The sequence below is a fragment of the Rhinoderma darwinii genome, chromosome 6 (assembly GCF_050947455.1).
Source record: "Rhinoderma darwinii isolate aRhiDar2 chromosome 6, aRhiDar2.hap1, whole genome shotgun sequence".
Classification (NCBI taxonomy): Eukaryota; Metazoa; Chordata; class Amphibia; order Anura; family Rhinodermatidae; genus Rhinoderma; species Rhinoderma darwinii.
In genome coordinates this window covers 75,727,872-75,751,401 of record NC_134692.1, presented here as the reverse complement: position 1 = coordinate 75,751,401, position 23,530 = coordinate 75,727,872, and the positions used below count along the sequence as shown (strand labels likewise).

Sequence of the window (23,530 nt, the reverse complement as noted above, 5' to 3'; positions counted from 1 at the left end):
GTCATCAGCCACGTCTGGCGCAACCTACTGCACATGCTGGCATCTGCCACATCTGGCGCAACCTATTGCACCTACTACCATCTGTGCCAGAGCCCCTGCCACCATCTGGACTATTTCAGGTACCCTTGTGCTACGAACTTGTATAGACTTTTGCATAGACTGTGACTTGGCCAGCTGACTCTCTGATACGGTGGAGCGGCTTAGTGGGTCCACGTACCCCGAGAGCGTGAAAAGTACATTTTAAGATTTCCCATTTATCATTTGTACCATTATTTGACATTATTTGTTCCCAGTCTATGTCCTGAATTGCAGCCCTCATCCTGAGGAAATTGGTTGCCTTAAATTTAAGTCCTTTTGCCCTGCCAGCCTGTGTTTGTTTTTTACAGTATAGGCAAAATGCAACTATATTGTGGTCACTGATACCAAGGTTTTCACGAACAGTGACATTCCCAACAAGCCCTGCATTGTTAGAAATGACCAGATCCAACAGCGCGTCACCTCTAGTTGAGTCTTCCATACACTGGGTCATAAAATTATCCTGCAACAGATTGAGGAAATGTTTCCACTTCACAGTTGTAGCCAAACCATGACACCAATTAATATCTGGGTAATTAGAATCTTCCATTATCACTACAGTACCAGCCTCTGCAGCCCGCCCCATCTGTTTACACAGCTGACCTTCCATCTCCTCAGTTACATTGGGTGGTCGAAAGATTACACCAAAAATAATTTTTTCTGTGTTTACCTCCCTCTGTAATTCCACCCACAAGGTTTCAACCTCCTCACAATCTTCACACACTATTGTCTCTTTCACACTCATCTTCATATCATTTCTCACATACAGAAATACACCACCGCTTTTCCTATTTGTCTTGTCTTTCTGCAAAGTTAAATACTTTTGTGTCAAAAAAGACAAAAGTATAGTAGGTAAGATACCTTTATTGGCTAACCATAAAAGTTCAATATGCAAGCTTTCAGAGCACACAGGCTCCTTCTTCAGGCATTTACAAATGAATGTCTTAGAAAAAAGCACAACATTTAGATGTTACACAAAGACAATTAGTACATGAGGTGATACATCATTAAGATAAGCCGGGGCAATAAAATAGAGGTTATAGGGTTATAGGCCAACACGGTACTACACTATTTTTTACTGTACTTCTTGTCTTTCCGAAACAATGTAAAACAATGTAGATTTACAGCCCAGTCCCGTGAGGAGTCTAGCCATGTTTCAGCAACACAAACTATATCAATGTATTCCTCCAGTACCAAGGCCTCATGCTCCCCCATTTTATTTGCTAGATTTCTGGCATTTGTGAACATAACTTCCAATTTTTCATATTCAGTATAAGAATATTTATTTTTTATTTATTTTATTTTTTATGGGCATATTTATCTTTAGTATTGTTTTGTAACACAAGGATCTCCTTATACTGTTGCCTATTCCTCTCCCCACAGTCCATTTCTCCTCCCACCAATATAGTGTGACCCCTCTCTAACCTAACTAACCATTTTCTACATTGACCTCCCTCCTCAGCCCTAGTTGAAATACTCTGCCACTCATGCAAGAATTCTCTCCCCCAGCGGACCCCCATCCTTTCAGGTGCAAATAATCTGCAGAATACAGTTTGTACCCCAATGAAAAGTCAGGAACCTAAAGCTCTCCTTTACACCAAGACTTAAGTCATGCATTTAACTCCCTGAGCTCCTGCTGTCTTTCATGTGATGCGCATGGGACAGGCGGTACTGCAGAAAATACAACATTGGAGGTCCTTCCCTTCAGCCTTGTTCTATAAAATTATTCTTAAGGCTCCCCCACTTACCATGCATTCTGTCATTGGTTCCCACATGGACCACAACTGCTGAATCATCACCAGCCCCTCCCAGTAATTTATCCACTCGTTCCACCAAATGCCAAACCGTGGCCCCAGGGAGACAGCAAATCATTCGGTTGAGGCGGTCTTGGCGATAAATTATTCTATCGGTATTCCTGATTATAGAATCCCCTACAACTACTAATTTTCTTGCCTTACCAGCATTATCATTCCCCTGACTAATAGCTGGGCTGTTCTCCCGGCTGATAGGAGAGCAGTATCCACTAGGGCTGCCATTTCTGAGACTGGCACCCTCGCATCATCACCCAACTTGGAAATTTTGCTTGAAATGACAGAAACAGGAGTGAACTTCCTTTTCTTGAACCCCTGTCTCCAGCCCCTAACTACATTAACACAGCCACTTGCCTGGTCCTGCTGACCTATATCTTCACCCTCCAAATCTACCACACTAACTGCGTGCTCCGTGAGCAAAATGCTCTGCTCAAGATTGTCAATCGCCCTCAGTGTTGCATTCTGGTCCTCCAGATATCTAAGGGGAGCTTCCAGATGAACATGCTCACATCTACCACAGAGGTATTCACCCTGGAACTTCTGCTCCAGTCGTGCATACATATGGCAAACTGTATATCCATTATCCCATTTACAAAGATCAGTAATCAATTAAAAAAAGTAAAAGAAAAGAAGAGTACTTACAGGGACTTTAACTCCTCCTTTTAACTCCAATTTATTAATTTCACTTATTACGCAAGCCACTTAATCCAGCAAGCCCAGTGGGAGCAATTTAATTGTAGAACAACTTATTTAAGTAAGATTTGGGCAAGCGTGTTTCAAAGATGACAGACCATAGTATAAACACCCCCTCAAAAATAAAAGGCTATTAATACTTACTGTTGCAGGAGACGCCACTTCTAAGTCCATAGGCTCAAATATGAGGCTCATTTGAGAAGACATCTGGATAATCTCTCCACTCATTAAACACAACTTTTTGTTGTCATCTAGCACTGTATTCATGTTTTCAATCCAAACAGCATCAACGGGTCCATCAAAAATTAGCCATTTTCTATCTGGGGTCTAAAATTTCAAATAGACAGAACTATAAAACTCCAGGTTTAACTGCGTCATTCAGCAAGAGGTAGGTAGTCCCTGTTGTTCATTAGTATATTCAATTATAAAAAATAAAATTCTACTGGTATACTAGTACTAGTGGTATTTAATTAAGCTGGAAGTTCTCTTTTTGGTTTACAAATTGAACTACAGTATGTAACGAACAAAAATATTAAACTTGTTTAAAATCAAGTTTAAAATGTTAGTTTATTTTTTTCTTGACTATATATGTAATTTCTGTTGTTCATTCATTCCTGTAAATAACCACAACTAAGAAACAAAATCCCAGCAATAGTCCTAGCTTGAATCTACTTTTCTGAAAAAATTTGAAAATTGATTAAATATCAATATTAAATTATATATTAATAATGTTCCTGAGAGGTACTCAGATGTACCTCAGAGATACACATTGAATAAAAAGATTTCAGTGTATCCATTATCAGTCAAATCAAAGCAAATGCTTTGGCTGATAACACATAATGCTACTAAATATAAATATTAAAAAAACCTCCAAATCATATCATTACCGAGCCAAAAAATTCATACTTGTATGTACATTATTTTCTGCAATTTTTCCACCAATAACAATATCTGCAGTACTGCTTGTAAGAATTCATCAAAAACAAGTTTACGACATACAATTATTTCAAGTGGGCTGTTTTGCCATACATTTCAATGGAAAAAACATTAAAAACTCCAGAGATTGGCTATAACATTATACAAAAAAAGCCCTAAACCACTTTTACTGTACATACTATAATAATGACAGACAAAGTACTTACTAATGTAATTTATTATTTAAACAGTCATGGTGACGTACCATTGATGAAGCAAATGCTCGGAAACTAACAGCCAGTATTCCATCTGACCATTCATGAGAAACTGGATCAAACTGTCCATACAGTTGCCCCATAGTTATGGATTTTGGATTCAGCACTGTAATTTGAACTTTATTTTCATCTAAAAGGCCCTTAAAAAAAAAAAAGAACATTCCATATCAAATTCAAAGTCAATTATAAACTGCAGACTGGGAGTTTCTGTAACATGTAGACTTTTAAAAATTACAGAGTTACCGAGTGTGTATTGTACTTAACACAGAACTTCGCCCCAAAAAATAAATCTATTTACTTTTATTCACCTGAGCTGTGATTGCTGCCTGGGCTGCAAGTTGAGAGACTACAAGCAGGCGTTGTGCAGAGGAGTGTATGACGCTGACCAATCAGCGTCATACACTTCTCCCCATTCATTTACTTAGCACATAGCGATATAGCTATATCGCTATTTGCAGACACATAAACACACTATAATGTTACAGCAGTGTCCTGACAATGAATATACATTACCTCCAGCCAGGACGGGATGTGTATTCAGAAACCTGTCACTTCTGTAGCGTCTCTGTGATATTTACAGCAAGGCAAGCGTAATCTCGCGAGATTACGATGTGACCTGTCATTTCAAACGAGATTACGCTTGCCTTGCTATAAATATCACAGAGACGCTACAGAAGTGTCAGGATTGTGAATAGACATGACGTCCTGGCTGAAGGTAAGGTATATTAACTGTCAGGACACTTGAGTAACGTTATAGTGTGTTTATGTGGCTGCACATAGCGATATAGCTATATCGCTATGTGCTGTGTAAATGAATGGGGAGAAGTGTATGACGCTGATTGGTCAGCATCATACACTCCTCTGTACAACGCCCAGTTGGTGAAAAAGTAAAACACGCCCGGTTGTCCATTAAGAAATCCATTAGCATAAAGCTAGAATAGGTCATAACTCTGTCAAAAATGATCGTTTTTCTAAATAAAAAAACACTGCTGTAATCTACATTACAGCGCCGATCACATTATGTACAAGATAGGGCACTTATAATGTGGTGACAGAGCCTCTTTAAAAACTTTCTTTCTTAACCCTTAACCTTTCACAGGAATTCAAGAAAAGTGGAAGTGAAATGTACACATTTCATTGGTTTTGCAGAAATTCCTTTTTCATCAATTTTTTTTTTCTGTAACGAAGAAGGCTTTACAAGAGAAACACAACTCAATATTTATTGCCTTTAGAAATATCCCCCATGTGGCCCTAGTGTGATAATGGACTGAAACACCTGCCGCAGAAGTAAAGGGGCACCTAGTGGATTTTGGGCCTTCTATTTATTAGATTATATTTTAGGCACTATGTCAGGTTTGAAAAGGTCTTGTGGTGCCAAAACATAGGAAAAACCACCAAAAAAAACAAACACCTTTTTGGAAACTACACCACTGTGAATGTGACTAAAATAATGTTTGAATGAATCCATTTTGTGCAGCAGCCTTCTTGTCTGGAGTCTTCATCTTGGTTCTTTTGTAGTGAATAAGAAAGTCTCCTTTAAAGAGGCTCTGTCACCACATTATAAGTGGCCTATCTTGTACATAATATGATCGGCACTGTAATGTAGATAAACAGCAGTGTTTTTGATTTAGAAAAACGATCATTTTTGACTGAGTTATGACCTATATTAGCTTTATGCTAATGAGTTTCTCAATGGACAACTGGGCGTGTTTTACTATATGACCAAGTGGGCGTTTGTGGGGGTTCCTAATATACAAGGCCCTCAAAGCCACTTCAGAACTAAGCTGGTACCTGTAAAAATAGCCTTTTGAAATTTTCTTGAAAATATGAGAAATTGCTGCTAAACTTATAAGCCTTGTAACGTCCTAGAAAAATAAAAGAATGTTCAAAAAATGATGCAAACATAAAGTAGACATATTGGAAATGTTAACTAGTCACTATTTTGTGTGGTATAACTATCTGTCTTACAAGCAGATACATTTGAATTTAGAAAAATGCTAATTTTTGCACATTTTCTCTAAATTTTGGGGTTTTTCACAAATAAATATTTAATTTATCGACCAAATTTTTTCACTAACATAAAGTACAATATGTCACGAGAAAACAATCTCAGAATCGCTCGGATAGGTAAAAGAATTCTGGAGTTATTACCACATAAATTGACATGTCAGATTTAAAAAATGAGGCTGTGTCAATTGGTCCAAAAGTGGCTGCGTCCTTAAGGGGTTAACAAACAAGTTTGTATGTTTCTAAGTTAAGTTATCTTTGGCCTTGTTTCCCATGCGAAGCTTGGAAAGAAGGAAAGGGGAGGGAGTGAGATAAGAAGAGGAGACGTTCACATATGTATGTGAGTAGGACTCCCCCCCATCTTAAAAGAACAATCTATTATATCCTTGCCAAGAGAGTTAAGGCCACCTGCAAACCTTGATGTGTGAAGAATTATAATAAGGTATCTGGAATGTATTGTGTGTCTGTAATTGGCTGAATTTGAAATAGTCACATTGTCTCTGATTGGTTAACCTCCAGCCTACACCCCTTTTGAATGATATTATTGTAATTGAGTTTGGCAATAAACCTCAGAGGAGTATTTTGAGCATACCAGCAGCGTCTGTGTGTTACTCCTCTCCGATATATAGATAAAGCATGATTTGAAACTGGATAAATCACTGGAGGGCGGGTATCAGTTGACATAACCATTACAAATTTTGGTCTAATATATTTTGGCTCAATTGTTGTGTCAACAACCACACAAGGAATTGATCCAGGGGTGTAGTGAGCATTTTGAACCCAAAGGTGTTTCATAGATTTTATTAGAATTGGGAAGTGAAAATAAAATTTTATTAATTAAATCACTTCAAGAGTATATTTTTTGAGTCCTACCCTTTCTGGTTCCCTAATATTAGGGCCTTGATAAATCGCCTCTTGAAACAGAAGAAATGTTCCCCTCGGGCCTGCACAACTGTATATGTTTTCTTTCCTGGGAGCCTTAACTTATTTTAATAGTTCATAGACTGGGCTGTGTTTTTGCGAGAGTTTTTATTGGTACCATTTTGGGGTACATGCAACTTTTTGATCACTTTTTATTACAATTTTTGGAGGGCAAGGTGACCAACAAACAGCAATTCTGGCATACTTTTTTAGGTTGTTGTTTTTATACAGCATTCAGCATGCGTTATAAATGACAAGCTAACTTTATTCTATGGGTCAGTATCACTCCGGTGATACCAAATTTATAGCGCTTTATGTTTTACAACTTTTTGCACAATAAAACTACTTTTGTAAAAATAATGTACTTTTTCTGTCGCCATGTTCTGAGAACCATAACTGTTTTTTTCATCGGTGGAGCTGTATGAGGACTTGTTTTTGTGAGATATAGTTTATATTGGTACCATTTTTGGATACATGTGACTTTTTGATCACTTTTTATTCCAATTTTTGGAATTTAGGTTTTATATCTTTACGACGTTCACCGCACGGGATAAATAACATAGTTTATCGTTCTGGCCGTTACGGATGCGGCAATACCAATTATGTATGGTTTATTTTTATTTTCTCAATAATAATAAAGGACTTGATAAGGGAAAAAGGGCAATTTGTTTTATTTTATCACTTAAAACTTTTATTTTTTTACAACTTTTAATTTTATTCATTTTTTCACTTCCTTTAGTCCCACTAGGGGACTTGAAGGTCCAACTCTCTGTAAAGGATTTGCCAGACACAGGTTCTGGGTCGACGCCCGTGGGCAATCAGTCTGCACCTGCTCCTATGTCTGTGAGACTGACTCCATCTTCCACCACTCAGGATGGCAGGCTTAGGAGTGGGAGAGCCTATCACAGCCTGGCCAGACGGAGCTAGTTCCCGCCCACTGTCTATTTATACCTGCCTTTCCTGTTCCTCCTTTGCCTGTGATTCTTCTATGCTTTTTCCTGGCTTGCTGCTGCTGCTTGTACTACTGATCCTCTGCTTGTTATTGACCTTGGCTTTCTGACCACTCTCCTGCTCAGCGTTTTGTACCTCGCTCACTCCTGGTTTGACTCGGCTCGTTCACCACTCTTCTTGCTCACGGTGTCTCCGTGGGCAGCTGCCCAGTTTCCCTAGCTTCTGCGCACTCCTGTCTGTTTTGTCTGTCTTGCACTTACTGAGCGTAGGGACCGTCGCCCAGTTGTACCCCGTCACTTAGGACGGGTCGTTGCAAGTAGGCAGGGACTGAGTGGCGGGTAGATTAGGGCTCACCTGTCTGTCTCCCTACCTTGTCATTACACTCTCTGACTGATGTTCTAATACGTTGCACTATTTATGTAGTGCAAGGCGTTAGAACTGTCAGTCGTTCACTGGCAGTAATCCGATTATGCTCCACCACCAGGCGGGGCCTAGTCGGCTTCCGTAATTAGCAGACTAGGAGGCCATTGTTAGACCTCCTGTAGCCATAGCCAATTTGCTGCAAACAACTTAGATGGGGGTTAATGGCAGGGATCGGAGCTATCTCCAGTCCCTGCTATTACGGTAGGGTGTCAGGTGTAATATACAACTGAAACCAGCAGGTGATGATGCAGGCTCAGCTTCTGGGCCCACACCATCTTCCTGTCGTCACCGGTAGCCTCTTAGGCCCCACCCAGGGGCAGGGCTTAGGTGGCTACAGTTCTCGGCAGGCCGAGAGGCCAGTGTTAGGCCTTCAGTTGCCATTGCAGAAGTCTGCACCCCTGTCGCTGGGGTGCCGATTGGCTACAAACCCCTCGCTTTTGACCGCTGCATTTAAGGGGTTAATGGCGGGGATCGGAGCTAACTTCGATCTCCGCCATTACAGCAGGATGTCAGCTGTAACGTACAGCTGTCACCCATGGCTGATGGCACAGACATAGCTTCTGAGCCAGTGCCATCCATTTGTCATAAGTATACGACAAATTGCAGGAAGCACTAGCTTTCCATAACTTATACTTATGACAAATGTCAGGAAGGGTAAAAAAAAACTAATCCATTTAATTTTCTGCACCTGGGCCTTGATTGCTTCCTGAGGTGGAGAGACTACTGCACATTTGCTCCACTCATCAAAACCTCGCTTGGAAAGTGAGATTTTGCAGATAAGTGCATAGTTAAACAAGGGGACATAGTTTAACAAAAGGACATAGGAAAATAAGGTTTGATACATTTTCTTTGTGCATTTTTGTGTATTCTGTACTACAAAAGTTTTTGTCTTGCTATACTGATTATCCCCATTTAAAAATGTGCTCCATGGACAGTGCTGCCAGGTGTGTGTCTTGTGCAATGTATGCATGCCTTGAACAGCCGTTTGAGGGTGAATGTCTTTGCACTAGATGCCAGCATGTTGTGTATTTGGAAGCCCAGATATTGGATCTAAATATGCAGCTTGCCACACTTAGGAGCATTGTAAACCGGGAGAGGAGTTTAGAGCTTGCTGAGCAGGCACTGGCTGGGGCCAGCGAGATGGTGGTGGGTGGAGAGGGGCAAGCTCAGGATTCCCAGATTAGTAGCTGGGTAACAGTTAGAAGAAGGGGTAGGGGGGAAATTGCCAGGGAGGCTAGTCCTGAACTAGCACAACCTAGTAAATATGCCTGTTTGGCTGATATTAGGGATTCAAGTCCAGGGCCAGCATCACTACAGCAGGGTGTTGCTACTAACAACAGGACAATGACTGCTGTAGGAAATATGGGAGTAGGAGAGTAGCAAAGATGAGACAGATGCTGGTGTTAGGGGATTCTATAATTTGGCGGACGGATAGGGTCATCTGCCACCGAGACTGTGAATGCCGAACATTGTTTTGTCTGCCGGGTGTTCGGGTTCGACATGTTGCAGGTCGAATAGACAGATTGCTGGGTGGGCTGGGGAAGACTCGGCGGTCATGGTACACATCGGTACTAATGACAAAGTCAGTGGGAAAGTAAGGTCGTTAACACGTTAGTGACTGCCCATAGGGGTTTTTACGGTGGTCACTAACAGGCTTTATTCTGATGCAGTAACCTCTTTACAGCACTGCATCAGAATAAAGCAGCACCGCTAGGAGAAGTAAAAGCTCCCTGCTCTCAGCTTTTTGGCATTAATATATTTATAAAAAATCTTGGGATTCGTTTTAATGTTGTTAGCGATTTGTTAATTGTAAATAACTTTTCTACACAGACTTCTTCCTCCGCTGGAGCCAACCACAGGCTGCAGCGTTCTCCTGGGATGAAACGTCATCCCAGGAGGCCGGCCTGCTAGCAGGCCAGCTAAATGCTCAGAAGTTTTCCGAAGTGGACATCCTGGGCGAAAAACTGCACCACAGTTTGGTGCGGTTTTTTCCCCAAAATTCCCTGGGGCCACCGGGCGGATAGCAGATACCGTGTCCCAGTACCAAATGATCCGCGGCCCGGTATTGGTCCATGGCCCAGTGGTTGGAGATCACTGACAGAGTACAGCGGGGCTGGTCAGATGATGAAGGATATGCATATACCACTTGACTGTAGCTGTTAATCAGGATGTCTTCTTCCAGAGACATGATTAAATTAGGTGAGCTGGGAGCCACACAGACACATTTGGAATACCAACACAAAGTCAATGCTTTGGAAGCCAGACGGCAAAACTCCAGGACCCACACGTCTATAGAATTGGCTGCATGGGAAAAAGAAAATATAATCCTTCAAAGCCACCCCTGTCATAATCTATGTTTTATATAACCAAGATAGGTATATATGATCCAGGAACTCAGACGCTCCTTGGGTCTCAAGCGCAGGGATTCTCGACCTTGAGAAACCACAGAAATGAATGATTGTTCAAATTATGAATATTTCATATTCATATTTGGTATGCCAAGGTTGGTAAGAATATGCTGGGGAACTTGTCGGGCATAGTGTCTACCTAGAAGATTCATATAAGGATTTATGACTATAAGAACTGTGTATGGCATCATCCCCTGATTTGCATGTAATTAGCCTTCCTCCCCTCTCATCTGACCAGGAGGAGAGGTGAGGGGGTCTTGTTTGGACCATTTTAGACCACATGAGATGCGACCACATTGCAGTTCTGTCCAAATTCAAGCAGTTCTCAGCAGGATTGATCTCTCACTGATCCAATTAGTAAGAGGTCTGTCATTCTTTACTTTATTCCTTTTTATTTTTTGTAGCGGTTTATCTTTTATGTACACTACCGTTCAAAAGTTTAGGGTCACTTAGAAATTTCCTTATTTTTGAAAGAAAAGCACAGTATTTTTCAATGAAGATAACATTAAATTAATCAGAAATACACTCTATACATTGTTAATGTGCTAAATGACTATTCTAGCTGCAAACGTCTGGTTTTCAATGCAATATCTACATAGGTGTATAGAGGCCCATTTCCAGCAACCATCACTCCAGTGTTCTAATGGTACATTGTGTTTGCTAACTGTGATTAGAAAACACTTGAGAACCCTTGTGCAATTATGTTAGCACCGCTGTAAACAGTTTTGCTGTTTAGAGGAGCTATAAAACTGACCTTCCTTTGAGCTAGTTGAGAATCTGGAGCATTACATTTGTGGGTTCGATTAAACTCTCAAAATGGGTAGAAAAAGAGAGCTTTCATGTGAAACTAGACCATCTATTCTTGTTCTTAGAAATTAAGGCTATTCCTTGCGAGAAATTGCCAAGGAACTGAAGATTTCCTACAATGGTGTGTAGTACTCCCTTCAGAGGACAGCACACACAGGCTCTAACCAGAGTAGAAAGAGAAGTGGGAGGCCCCACTGCACAACTGAGCAACAAGACAAGTACATTAGAGTCTATGGTTGGAGAAATAGACGCCTCACAGGTCCTCAACTGGCAGCTTCATTAAATAGTACCCGCAAATCGCCAGTGTCAACGTCTACAGTGAAGAGGCGACTCCAGGATGCTGGCCTTCAGGGCAGAGTGGCAAAGAAAAAGCCATATCTGAGACTGGCTAATAAAAGGAAAAGATTAATATGGGCAGAAGCACACAGACATTGGACAGAGGAAGATTGGAAAAAAGTGTTATGGACAGACGAATCGAAATTTGAGGTGTTTGGATCACACAGAAGAACATTTATGAGACGCAGAACTGAAAAGATGCTGGAAGACTGCCTGACTCCATCTGTCAAGCATGGTGGAGGTAATGTGATGGTCTGGGGTTGCTTTGGTGCTGGTAAAGTGGGAGATTTGTACAAGGTAAAAGGGATTTTGAATAAGGAAGGCTATCACTCCATTTTGCAACGCCATGCCATACCCTGTGGACAGCGCTTGATTGGAGCCAATTTCATCCTACAACAGGACAATGACCCAAAGCACACCTCCAAATTATGCAAGAACTATTTAGGTAAGAAGCAGGCAGCTGGTATTCTATCTGTAATAGAGTTGCCAGCGCAGTCACCAGATCTCAACCCGATAGAGCTGTTGTGGGAGCAGCTTGACCGTATGGTATGCAAGAAGTGCCCATCAAGCCAATCCAACTTGTGGGAGAGCCTTCTTGAAGCATGGGGTGAAATTTCTCCCGATTACCTCAGCAAATTAACAGCTAGAATGCCAAAGGTCTGCAATGCTGTAATTGCTGCAAATGGAGCATTCTTTGACAAAAGCAAAGTTTGAAGGAGAAAATTATTATTTCAAATAAAAATCATTATTTCTAACCTTGTCAATGTCTTGACTATATTTTGTAGTCATTTTGCAACTCATTTGATAAATAGAAGTGTGAGTTTTCACGGAAAACACAAAATTGTCTGGGTGACCCCAAACTTTTGAACGGTAGTGTATGTCATATTTATTCTACCATTTTTTGTAACCTTATAAAGTACTGTACTTTTGTATATTAAATCTTAAAATGAATAAGTTTGTTCCTTGCTGCTCTAAACCTACCCACAAACTCGAAGAAGAAAAGCGTACAGATTCAGTTTGTGGCTATGTGAATGTATGTCTTACCAGGAGTCTGTGAAACTCCTTTTTATAGCCAGCTGTGTTGCTGCCTACTGACATAGATCTGACAGCAGAACTGACATCATCTGTTTTTCTGCTCTTCCCTTCTCTCAATGTTATGTGCAACCACCTCCCTGCTGGTATCTATTTCAGAGTAAAATGTATTAGAAAGGGAGGGGAGCACCCAGAATCTGCAGGGTGAGGGAGGAGAGATTACACACAGGATGTATAAGCATAGAGAAAAGAGAACTCAGGACAGAAACTGCAGTGGGAAAGGTGGAGATCACACACACAGGCAGCATCAGCTTCTGTGTTGGTAAAGGGAAGAACAGACCACACAGAGGTGGTATTGGTAAGAAAAAAAAAACAGTACAAGAATTAGAACTAGTCAAGGCAGCAGCATCCTGGAGTCACAAAATTTTCATCCAACATGTATGAATGGGAGGGCACAGGTTCACATGAGAAAAATCTGAAACTAGGAGCAGGTTGTAAACTGAATATCAGGGTGGCTGAAAATGGATGAAGAATTGAGATTGCAGCCTGCAACTTTTTTAATTCCAGATAAACACAAACCTCTATAAAAATAATTTTTCTATGTCAAAACTTTCCATAGCTTTAAGAAACAGTAGATACAAAGTTATTAATTTCATAATATATCTTTAAAGGGGCTGTAACGTAGTTTGAAGTAGCAGCAGCAGTTGCCGAAACCACATCCTCTCCAGTCAGTGCTCTTCAGATAGTGGGGGATATTACGTTTTCTGGTGCAGAAAAGTTGCAAAAGGGCCCAAAATTCACAATTTGCTGTGCACTCGGCACTTTTCTGCAAATGGGGTGTGGCTCCCAGCTGGCATAAATTTCACTCTATTGAGCAAGGTGATTAGACTACCCCCCCCTGACCCCCCCCCGCTTCCCCCATTGGACAGTCAAAAAAAATGATGCTCCCCTCACCACTCTTCTTATTACTTCAAGCCATTAGTGTGACACAAGTCATACAACGTACTGATGCCAGGCAGCGTCAGGGCAGTGTATGCGATGCAGCACTGATGTTAAAGTGTTGTCGCATATAAGGCCCTGACGCTGCTTGGCATTAGGACCTTGTATGAGCCAAACTGGAATGATGAGGGGACCCAAAAGGGAAGGAGTGGTGAGGTAAGCATGTGGTTTTTTTTTTGTTTTGTTTTGGCCAATATGGGAATGGATGGCGCATGGCCGCGGTCGCTGCTCCACAATCTTTGGCCGAAAGATGCAACACATTGATTAAGAGGCGTTTGCCTCTTAATAAATGTGACATCTTACCCAAACTTTTCTTTCTATTAAGACTGGCGTATGTAGCCAAATAAATTGCCCCCATTGGATATACCTACAAGGAACAGATTTAATTGCTGCCTGCCCACTTCAGCACCAATCCCTTCTGCTTATCCTAGGAGTCAATTCTGTTTGGACAATCCCCCCCCGACGGTGAAACAATCAGCAGGGGTTTAGCTGCTGGAGTGTCCAGGCTGCAACAGGAAATTAAGCATTACATTGCACCCATTTGTAGTCACTCTCTGCTCTGGATAATATAATTGATCCTAAGTGATCTCAAGTGGACCCCTCCCATCTATAAAATACATATGCCCTAAGTGGACAACCCCTACTAGAAGCAAGATTAATGTTTTGACAATACCTTTTCACAAATGTCATTTAGTGCTGCAGCTAGGACTCGATAGGCTGAAGTCTTCCCACCAAAAGGTTCTCCAACAATCATAAAACCATGGCGCACAATCATCATTTCATATATCTGCAAAATTTTTTCTGCAAAGAAGCTGGTCATCTGCAAATTCATTTGTTCACAATTTTCTTTTATTGCTTCCATGAAGATATTATAATCTGCTTTGGGAAGTTTCACACCAGGAAACAAATCAGATGTAATGCCCTAAAAGGAAGAACAGAATGTATAGATAAAGATTTCTTTTTCATAGAGCTTTCAGGTTTTTTTTTTTTTTTTAAAGATCCTAATGCAAATTATAGATAATGTTATCCCTTATACGAAAATACATTATACATTTTTCGAAAAAGTGCACTTTAGATATAAAGTTGGCCATATGCATAAAGTTTTTTCCATCCAATGATCAACACATTGTGTGGCAAAAATACAATAATTTCCCATCAATGCCCATCTGTACCAAAACATTTACATACATATGTACATACAACAGGTTACATAATTTATCTTAGTCAGTAGTAGCCCCTAGAGAAATAAAAGTCAACCCAAAAGTTCAAATATCTAAAATAAAGGAAGACTCCAGTACAAAAGTAGTGACATATCATAAAATAGCAGTTAACTAAATTTATGTCTCATGTAAATGTGGGCAAATAATTTAGCTCCCTTTAGTGCAATTTTAACGCCTTAAATGGATTATCTATGATGTGAATTTCTTATTATTAGGGTCTGGAAATTAAGCAAATAAACCAAAAAAGTAATACTTCGCTATCCTTGCCCCTGGCGATCCAGCACTGATGCTCCGGTGGCACTCCCGATGGTTGCTTACATGCGTGTAGCATGTGATCGCTGCAGTCAATCAGAGGGCTCAGTATTGAAGTGAAGGTTGTAATACTGTGAACTGCTGCTTCAAGTGTGTCTGCGATTTAAAGTGTGAGCAGTAAAGTAAATAAAGGGAAAGCGCATGTACGAGTGCTGTGGCCCTTCAAAACAGCTGATTGGCAAGGGTGTCGGACGTCGGAAACCCGACAGATCACACATTGATGGCCTATCCTGAGGATAGGCCATCAATTTTTTGGGAATAGACAACCCCTTTAAGTAGATGAGATTGGAATTATGGGTTTCACAGCTGTTTTGTCAATTAAATAAAGACACACAAAGCCTGGTTACTGACAAATCTTTATCTACACATGAAGCAAAAAAAAAAGCTACAAAAGCATTTCTATAGACTTATGGTTACACAAAACCACGGTTATATAAATTGTCTACAAATAGAAGAAATTCAGAACTATTGCTACGCTCCTTAGGAGTGGAAGTCCTGTTAAGGTCACTCCAAGAGCACAATGGCCAGTCCTGAACAAGTTAAGAAAGAACCTAAGGGTAACAGCAAAAGACTGCTGAAGATTCTACAAACTTCAAAAAGCTCTGCTCATGTGTCTACTATTAGAAAAACACTGAACAAGAATCGTGTTCATAGAAGGACACCATGAAGGAAGCCACTGCTGTCCACAAAAAAACTTTGCGGCCCATTTTAAGTTTGCCCGAGAACCCCTGAACTTTCCACAATGTTTCTGGGAAAATGTTCTATGGACAGATGAGACAAAAGTGGAACTTATTAGCACAAATGCACAAAGCTTGGAGGAAAAAAAACACTGAACACCAAAACCTCATCCCAAGCATGGTGGAGGGAGCATCATGGTTTGGGGCTGCTTTGCTGCCTCAGGGCCTGGGTGGCTTGTGATCATTGGCGGAACAATGCATTCAAAGGTGTATCAAAACAATTTACAACAGAATGTAAGGGCAGGAGTCCACGAGCCTCAATCTGAAGAGACATCAGGTGATGCAACAAGACAATGACCAAAAGCAGTAAATCAACTAAAGAACAGTTAGGCCCTATACATAAGGGTTTTTTTAAGCATTTTTTGCCACAGAAACCGCAGCAAAAACGGCAAAAAATGGCTGAAATTGCTTCCCATTGATTTCAATGGGAGGTGGAGGCGTTTTTTTTCCCGAGAGCGGAAAAAAGCACTCGCAGGATAAAAAGGCGACATGTCCTATCTTGAGGCATTTTCTGCCTCAAAAACCCCATTGAAATCAATGGGAGACGGAAAAAAACGCTGTGAACGGCCGCAGCAGTTTTTGATGCGATTTTTTACGTGTTTTATGTCTTCTGTTGAAGAAAGAGGCTAAAAAAATGTGGCATAAAACTCTGCAAAATTTGTGGCAAAAACGCCTGTGGTGCAAAATTACTTTAAAAAAAACGGAGCTGATTTTTCCAGGCAGAATTTTCTGCCTGTAAAAAACTCTGTGTGAACAGGCCTTAACCGGTTAAGGACTAGGCTGTTTTACAGCTAAATGACCAGAGCAAATGTCACAATTTTGCTATGCGCTTCTTTAGATGACTATAACTCTGCAGGTGAATAAAGTTCATCTTTGAATTTTACACTCTTTTTAAAGGACAGATAGGGCTTTGTTTTAGTGGCATTTGTCAGTATATATCATTTTTATTTTTTTTTCTAAAGTGGGCAAAATTGGAAAAAAATGCAAGAATTTATCAATTGCGTCAGTTTATGCTAGCATTTTTCACACACAGTATGGACCACGGACAAAATTCATCTCCTTTCACATTCTTCCACTTCTCCCGTGAATGGGGATACCAAATATGTGTGCCTTATTCACTGTGCGGGCATGTGCCAGGGCTTGGCATAAAAAGAGGCTTTTTGGCCTATTCGGTCCAGGAATTCTGCATTTGATTTTATAGCAGCATACTGTTTTCTGGGGGGTGTAATGCTGCTGAAACATTAGAAACACCCCATAAATTACTTCATTCACACAAGTAGACCCCACATGGTTTCCTTCAAGGGGTTTATCATATTTTTAGACAGTCCAGTTTTCTTCTGAAAGTTTCTTGAATAAGATGGAACAAAATAAAATCAGCGCTTTTTTAGCAAATGCGTCAGTTTAGGCTAGCATTTTTCACACACGGTATAGACCACGGCCAAAATTCATCTCCTTTCACATTCTTCCACTTTTCCCGTGCATGGGGACACCAAATATGTGTGCTTTATTCACGGGCATGTGCCAGGGCTTGGCATAAAAGTAGGCTTTTTTGCCTTTTCGGTCCAGGAATTTTGCATCTGATTTTATAGCAGCATACTGTTTTCTGGGGGGCCTAATGCTGCTGAAACATTAGAAACACCACATAAATGACTTCATTCACACAAGTAAAACCCACAAGGTTTCCTTCAAGGGGTTTATCATATTTTTAGCAAGTCCAGTTTTCTTCTGAAAGTTTCTTGAATAAGATGGATCAAAATAAAATTAGCAATTTTTTAGCAAATGCATCAGTTTATGATAGCATTTTTCACACACGGCATAGACCACGGCCAAAATTAATCTCCTTTCACATTCTGCCACTTTTCCTGTGCATGGGGATACCAAATATGTGGGCCTTATTTATCACATAGAGATGTAGGAGGGCGGAGGATAGAAGAAGCTTATTTCACAAATCGCCTTTTTTCAAAGCTGGTTTTACAAAACTCAGAGTTTCTATAACACTTCCAAAATATCTGCTCTTGAAGCAGAAATCCCAAAATATTCATCTAGGGGTATAATGGGAATTTATTTTTTGGGGTTTTCTAAAATAAGAAATTGCAGGTTTATGCGCATGGAGCTCTCCAGCAGATGAACTTTAGAAAACATGCAAATATGACATCCACCCCCCACCCATTCCCTCCCTCACCCTTGGAGTAAAATCAGGGGAAAAATAAAAAAGTTATGTAGGGCAAATATATTTTCAACGAATTAACTAAAATCTAATAATGCAGAACAGTGTGGTATTTTTTAAAACATGGCTCAATGCACAGGCCTGGTTGCGAGGGACATGATGGACAGAAATATCGGGAATCTTTGTGGTGCCCGTCTTTTCTGCAGACGCGGCACTTTTTCTGGGGTTGCTTCTGGTTGGTGTTGGGGGAATCCGACTGATGAAGTGTCTTTCAGTCAGTCGCGTGACATCCTCAGACTGGGGGCATTCTCGGGTGTCCTGAACATCAAAAATGAGCCCTTCAATAATTTTTTCCTGGAAATCCAGGTATGTGTCTCTGCCTCTGTTTTTTTTGTAGAGCACAAATAAATTGTGGATGGCCACCTGTAACAAATAAATGGCCACTTTTTTGTACCAGGTTTTAGTTTTGCGTTTTACAAAATAGGGCTGTAAAACCTGGTCGCTTAAATCCACCCCCCACCCCCATGTACTTGTTATATTCGGACACGCTCACTGGTTTGTGCTTGTCCGATGTTGCCCCTCTTTCCCTCACTGCCACTGTTCCTGCGGTATGAATCGTGCTTAGTACATACATATCTTTGCGATCCCTGAACTTGACCGCCAGCAATTCCTCAGATGCATAAGCACAGGAGTCCCCCTTTACCATGCGCTTCCCCACTAATTGCTGTGGAAAACCAATTAGGTTTTTGCGCATGTTACCACATGCCCCAGTCCTTGCAGCATGCAAATGCCTAAACAGGGGCACACTAGAATAAAAATTGTCGCAGTACAGGTGGTCATTTACAGCGTAATCTCGCGTGATTACGCTTGCTCTGCTGTAACTACCACAGAAACAGTAACGAAGTGCAAGGATCGTGCATAGACATCCCGTGGAATGTCTATTCACTGTCTAAACACTTTAGTATCGTTAATGTGTTAGTATAAGACAGCACATACTGATCTAAAAGGATCCCTATGTGCTGACTAAATATATGGAGAGGAGTGTATGACGCTGATTGGTCAGCATCACTCCTCTGTGCAACGCGCACTTGGTCAATAGTAAAACACGCCCAGTTGTCCATTGAGAAACTCATTAGAATAAATCTAAAATCTAAATAAAAAGCACTGCTGTCATCTACATTATAGCGCCGATCTCCTTATGTAGGAGATAGGGCACTTATAATGTGGTGACAGAGTCTCTTTAAAGGGAATGTGTTGCTAGAATGTGTTTTTTTTTTTAGTTAAACAATTAGTGTGTAGGTGATTAAACATTGTTCTAATTTTTTTTATTTTTTTCACGAGTCAGGAAATATTATAAATTAGATTCTATTTTATAATATTTCCCAGTGCTGGTCACTAGATGGAGCAATTCCCAAAATTGCAGCATTGGATGTGGTAAAGCAACCACATTGCTTTATGCTGCAAAATTGGAAAAAACTCACTCGCTCTAGTGAGCTCTCAGAATCCCCCACTCCTTTATCCTGGCTAGTGCCGGGAGAAACGAGGGGATTGAACGGTCAAACCTCCTACACTGTGTGTCGCCATTTTTTGAGCTAACACACAGTGTAGAAGGTTTACATACAGTAGTAAACACACTGAAACACGAACATACATAGAAATCACTTACCTGCTCCAGTCGCCGCTGCTCCCTCCGGTCCGTCCGCTCCGTCTGCTGCCGCTGCTCCAAGTGCACAAGTCCGGAAGCCGCGACCGGAAGTAGTAATCTTACTGTCCGGCCGCGACTTCCGGTCCACAGGAAAATGGCGCCGGACGGCGCACAGTTCAACTTTGACTGTGTGGGAGCGGCGCATGCGCCGTTCCCACACAGACGGCGTACACCATAGTGGATGGAACGGGCCCCGTTCGCATTCACTATGGGACTGTAGCTGCCATACTCCATGTCTGTATGTGTCGTTAATCAACACATACAGAAATGGAGTAAAAAATGGCAGCCCCCATAGGGAAGAAAAAGTGTAAAAATAAAAAAAAGTAACACACAAACACACAAATAAATATAAAAGTTTTTAATAAAAGACTAAAATCAAACTGATGTTAAATTTTTTTTTTTTCGTGACACTGTTCCTTTAAGGAAGATTTGTGTTTTGGAATGGCCAAATAATAATCCTGACCTTAACCCTATCGAGATGCTGTGGCATAACCCTCGAAGGCTATGCTCACAAGGCATCCCAGAAGTATTTATGAACTGAAACACATTTGCAGGGAGGAATGGTTCAAAATTCCTCCTCAACACTGCAAATCTTGTTTGCAGTTACAGGAAATGTTTGCTGCTGCTAAAATGTTGGCTCCCTTCACTGTGTATGTTTGCTCAATGTGCTCAATAAAAGACATAAACAGTACATCTGTTTGTGTGTTATTAGTTTAGTTAGATTGTGTTTGTCTATAATTGTGACGTAGATCAGAATCAGTCCATATTTTATTAGTAATCAATGCAGAAATTCAGGTAATTCCAAAAGGTTTACTTACTTTTTTTTCCTTTTTGCAAGTGTGTGTGTGTGTGTGTGTGTGTGTGTGTGTGTGTGTGTGTGTGTATGTGTGTGTGCAATTGATACACTCCTCCACATTCAATTTGCAACACCAAGAAGGAAAAGTTTCGGAATTGTGGAAATCACAGGATCGATAGACTTGTTAATGATATGCAAATGATAAAAAAAATGGAACCAAAATATTCCAAACATTTTGATTTATTCAGTATCAAGTATGAGCACCACGCACTTAAACGCCTTGGCTTGCTAACAATGAGGTTATTAATGATTGTCTAAGGAATGTTATGCCACGCTGAATGCACTTGGGCACGCAAATCATCAAGATTGGCTGCTGACAACTCCCTTTGCAATTAGCGACCAATAACGTCCAAGATGTGTTCAATGGGAGATAAGTCCGAATACGCTGAAGGCCATGGTAGCACATTTAGGCCACGCAGGCTGCTCACAGCAGCACGAGCAACATGCGGCCTGGCGTTTTCCTGTTGAAAAACTGCTTCTGGGATACTTTTCAGAAATGGCTGTACCATTGCTTCCACCACCAAATCAATGTGAAGCTGAGCTGTTAGAGTAACTGAAATGAAGACTGGAGGGGTCCGGCAGCTGTACATTATGCCACTCCAAACCACTGGTGTGACGTTCCTTTGTGAAGGCCTCTTCATGGCGTTGCCCACGTGGTCTTCAGACCAACATCTGGCTATAATTGTGTCCGAGACAAAAGCGGGACTCATCGATGAAGAGGATCGACCTCCATTCTAGCCTCCATTGTTGTCTTGCTGTGCACCATGATAGCTTTTGAGAGCGGTGGTGTGTGGTCAATGGAACTCTTGTAGCTGGACATCTGGCCCGTAGGCCAATGTCGTACAAACGACTTCTGATGGTTTGTGTGGACATTGGTTACTGCCCTAGGCTTGGGATGTAATGTCCAATTTAACTTGCAATACAGAATGGATCACTACGTGCCATTCTTCCAATCAGACCATCCATCCGTCTGTGCAGACGTTATCCTCCATGCACTTCTTGTGGTCATTCCTTTTGTTGTTCTTCTCCCAACTTCCGGCACACGCAATGTTGAACAGTGCTGACATCTCGGCCTAGGCGCGCAGCAATTTGCTGGAGTGATAAACCAAGGTTCAAGGATTCTGTCCCTCTCAGTCTGCGACAAGTGGCGATAACATGCACGTCGATGTGCGATACCTCCTGTTTAATCATCCCACACCACTTCATCCGATTTTTGAGGTTTCATTCGGCTAAAAAACTTTGCTTTCAATCTGGCTTTTATGCCCCTCCCATATGCCACAGATTGGCAGTCTGTTTCAGATGGAGAAGAAAAGAGAACGACTCACATCACTTGTGAGTCACTGGATCTATAGAGGATCTGTCCCCTCTCCTGACATGTCTGTTGTAGGAAATCCTTGTATGCCACATAAATTATTTGTGTACCCAGGACTAATAGACAAATACGTGTTACCATTCCCATTGCCAAGAGGATGTGTCCCTACACAGTGTGGTACAGTCAGCGATGGTTGGAGACTGTCACTATTTAGGGACACAGCCCTTTGCCATGAGGAATTGTAACACCCATTTGTCAATGCTCGCACAAAAAGGTGGTGTTCACTATAGACAGGGCAGAGCGGTGGTGGGGATGGGGGGCCCAAGTTTATAGAACAGCCCAGGGCCTATGGTCTACCTAATCCACCACTGATGGCAGCACACGGTTTATTGGACTCCAGCATGGCACTTTTCTTAATATTGGTACCCAGCCTGGTTCCCCTCTTGGTCCCCAGCAGGGCACCCATCTAATTCTTGATACTCATCATGGCACGCCTCTTAATTTTAGTCTTCAGCATGGTTACAATCGGGTCACTAGCATGGCTCCCATCTCAATCCTGGACCCCAGCGTGGCTCCCATCCCAATCCTGGTCCCCAGCATGGCTCCCATCTCAATCCTAGTCCCCAGAATGTCTCTCCCTCTCATTCCTATTCCCCAGCATGGCTACCCCTCTCATTCTTATACAGTAAAGTACACCAGCATGGCTCCCCTCTCATCTCACCATGGCTCCCCTCACACGTAGTCTCCAGTCAACTCTCTATATCCCCCTCACTGCTAACCATGACACCTTAGTGGCAGTCTGCTCAGAAAACACACGGACTGGTCAGTGCACCTCTCCTTCTCTGACAGCCTCCCTCCACAGTACGGGAAATGTTTCTCCTCCTGCTCTCTGCTCCAATGATGCGGCATGATGCTGGCAGATTTTCTCCCCTGCTGTGCAATGCAAGTCTCTCCCTTCTGCTCTCTCCGGTCCGGTCATGCGCTGTGGCACAGACCTGCGTCCAGACGATTCACAGCACATGGTCTTGTCAAAGGGGTTCTCATTGAAAAAACTGCTCAAAAAAGTGGTCTTTGGTCAGAATAGGCGGTGGTCGACTTATAGAAGGGCAGCTTTCATAGACTAAAATGGTGGGAAAATCCATCACAGTATAATTCAGTCTTTGTGTGAGAGGTCTGGGAAGGTTTTAAAATATATATATTTATTTATTTATTTTTACACCTTGTTACATTTTATTTTATTATTTTGGAATGAAATAGCATATTAATGGATATATTAAAATACTGTAGTCACCACAGTTTTTACTGCAATTTTTTTTTTTTTTTTTTTTGCAGTATTGACAGGAAAGTATATTTTTGTTATTTAAAAAAAAAAAAGTGACAAAAACAATTAGTCAGGAATTTTATTGTGCGGGGACAGCTGCTACTGATTACAATCAGTACTCCCTGCACTTACACAGAACAATATTTAACCACTTCACGACTGCCATACAGCTGTATACGTTCTAACTGCCGATGCCCCGTGCAGTTAGAACGTATATAGACGTTTGCAGCGTGCATTGGGGTTTAAT

The 23,530-nt window shown here is 41.3% G+C and overlaps 1 protein-coding gene across 1 annotated transcript in view; it reads right to left on the bottom strand.

Moving 5' to 3' along the window:
- The window catches only part of DNAH7 (dynein axonemal heavy chain 7), a 533,102-nt gene that overhangs the window by 346,329 nt on the left and 163,243 nt on the right, over window positions 1-23,530 (bottom strand). Inside the window, exons 29-31 of the mRNA XM_075829965.1 lie at window positions 14,327-14,575; window positions 3,760-3,909; window positions 2,724-2,906 (exon numbers count right to left, since the gene is read on the bottom strand). Of these exons, the coding sequence (XP_075686080.1) occupies window positions 2,724-2,906; window positions 3,760-3,909; window positions 14,327-14,575 (582 nt within the window). The remainder of the gene's footprint in view (window positions 1-2,723; window positions 2,907-3,759; window positions 3,910-14,326; window positions 14,576-23,530) is intronic.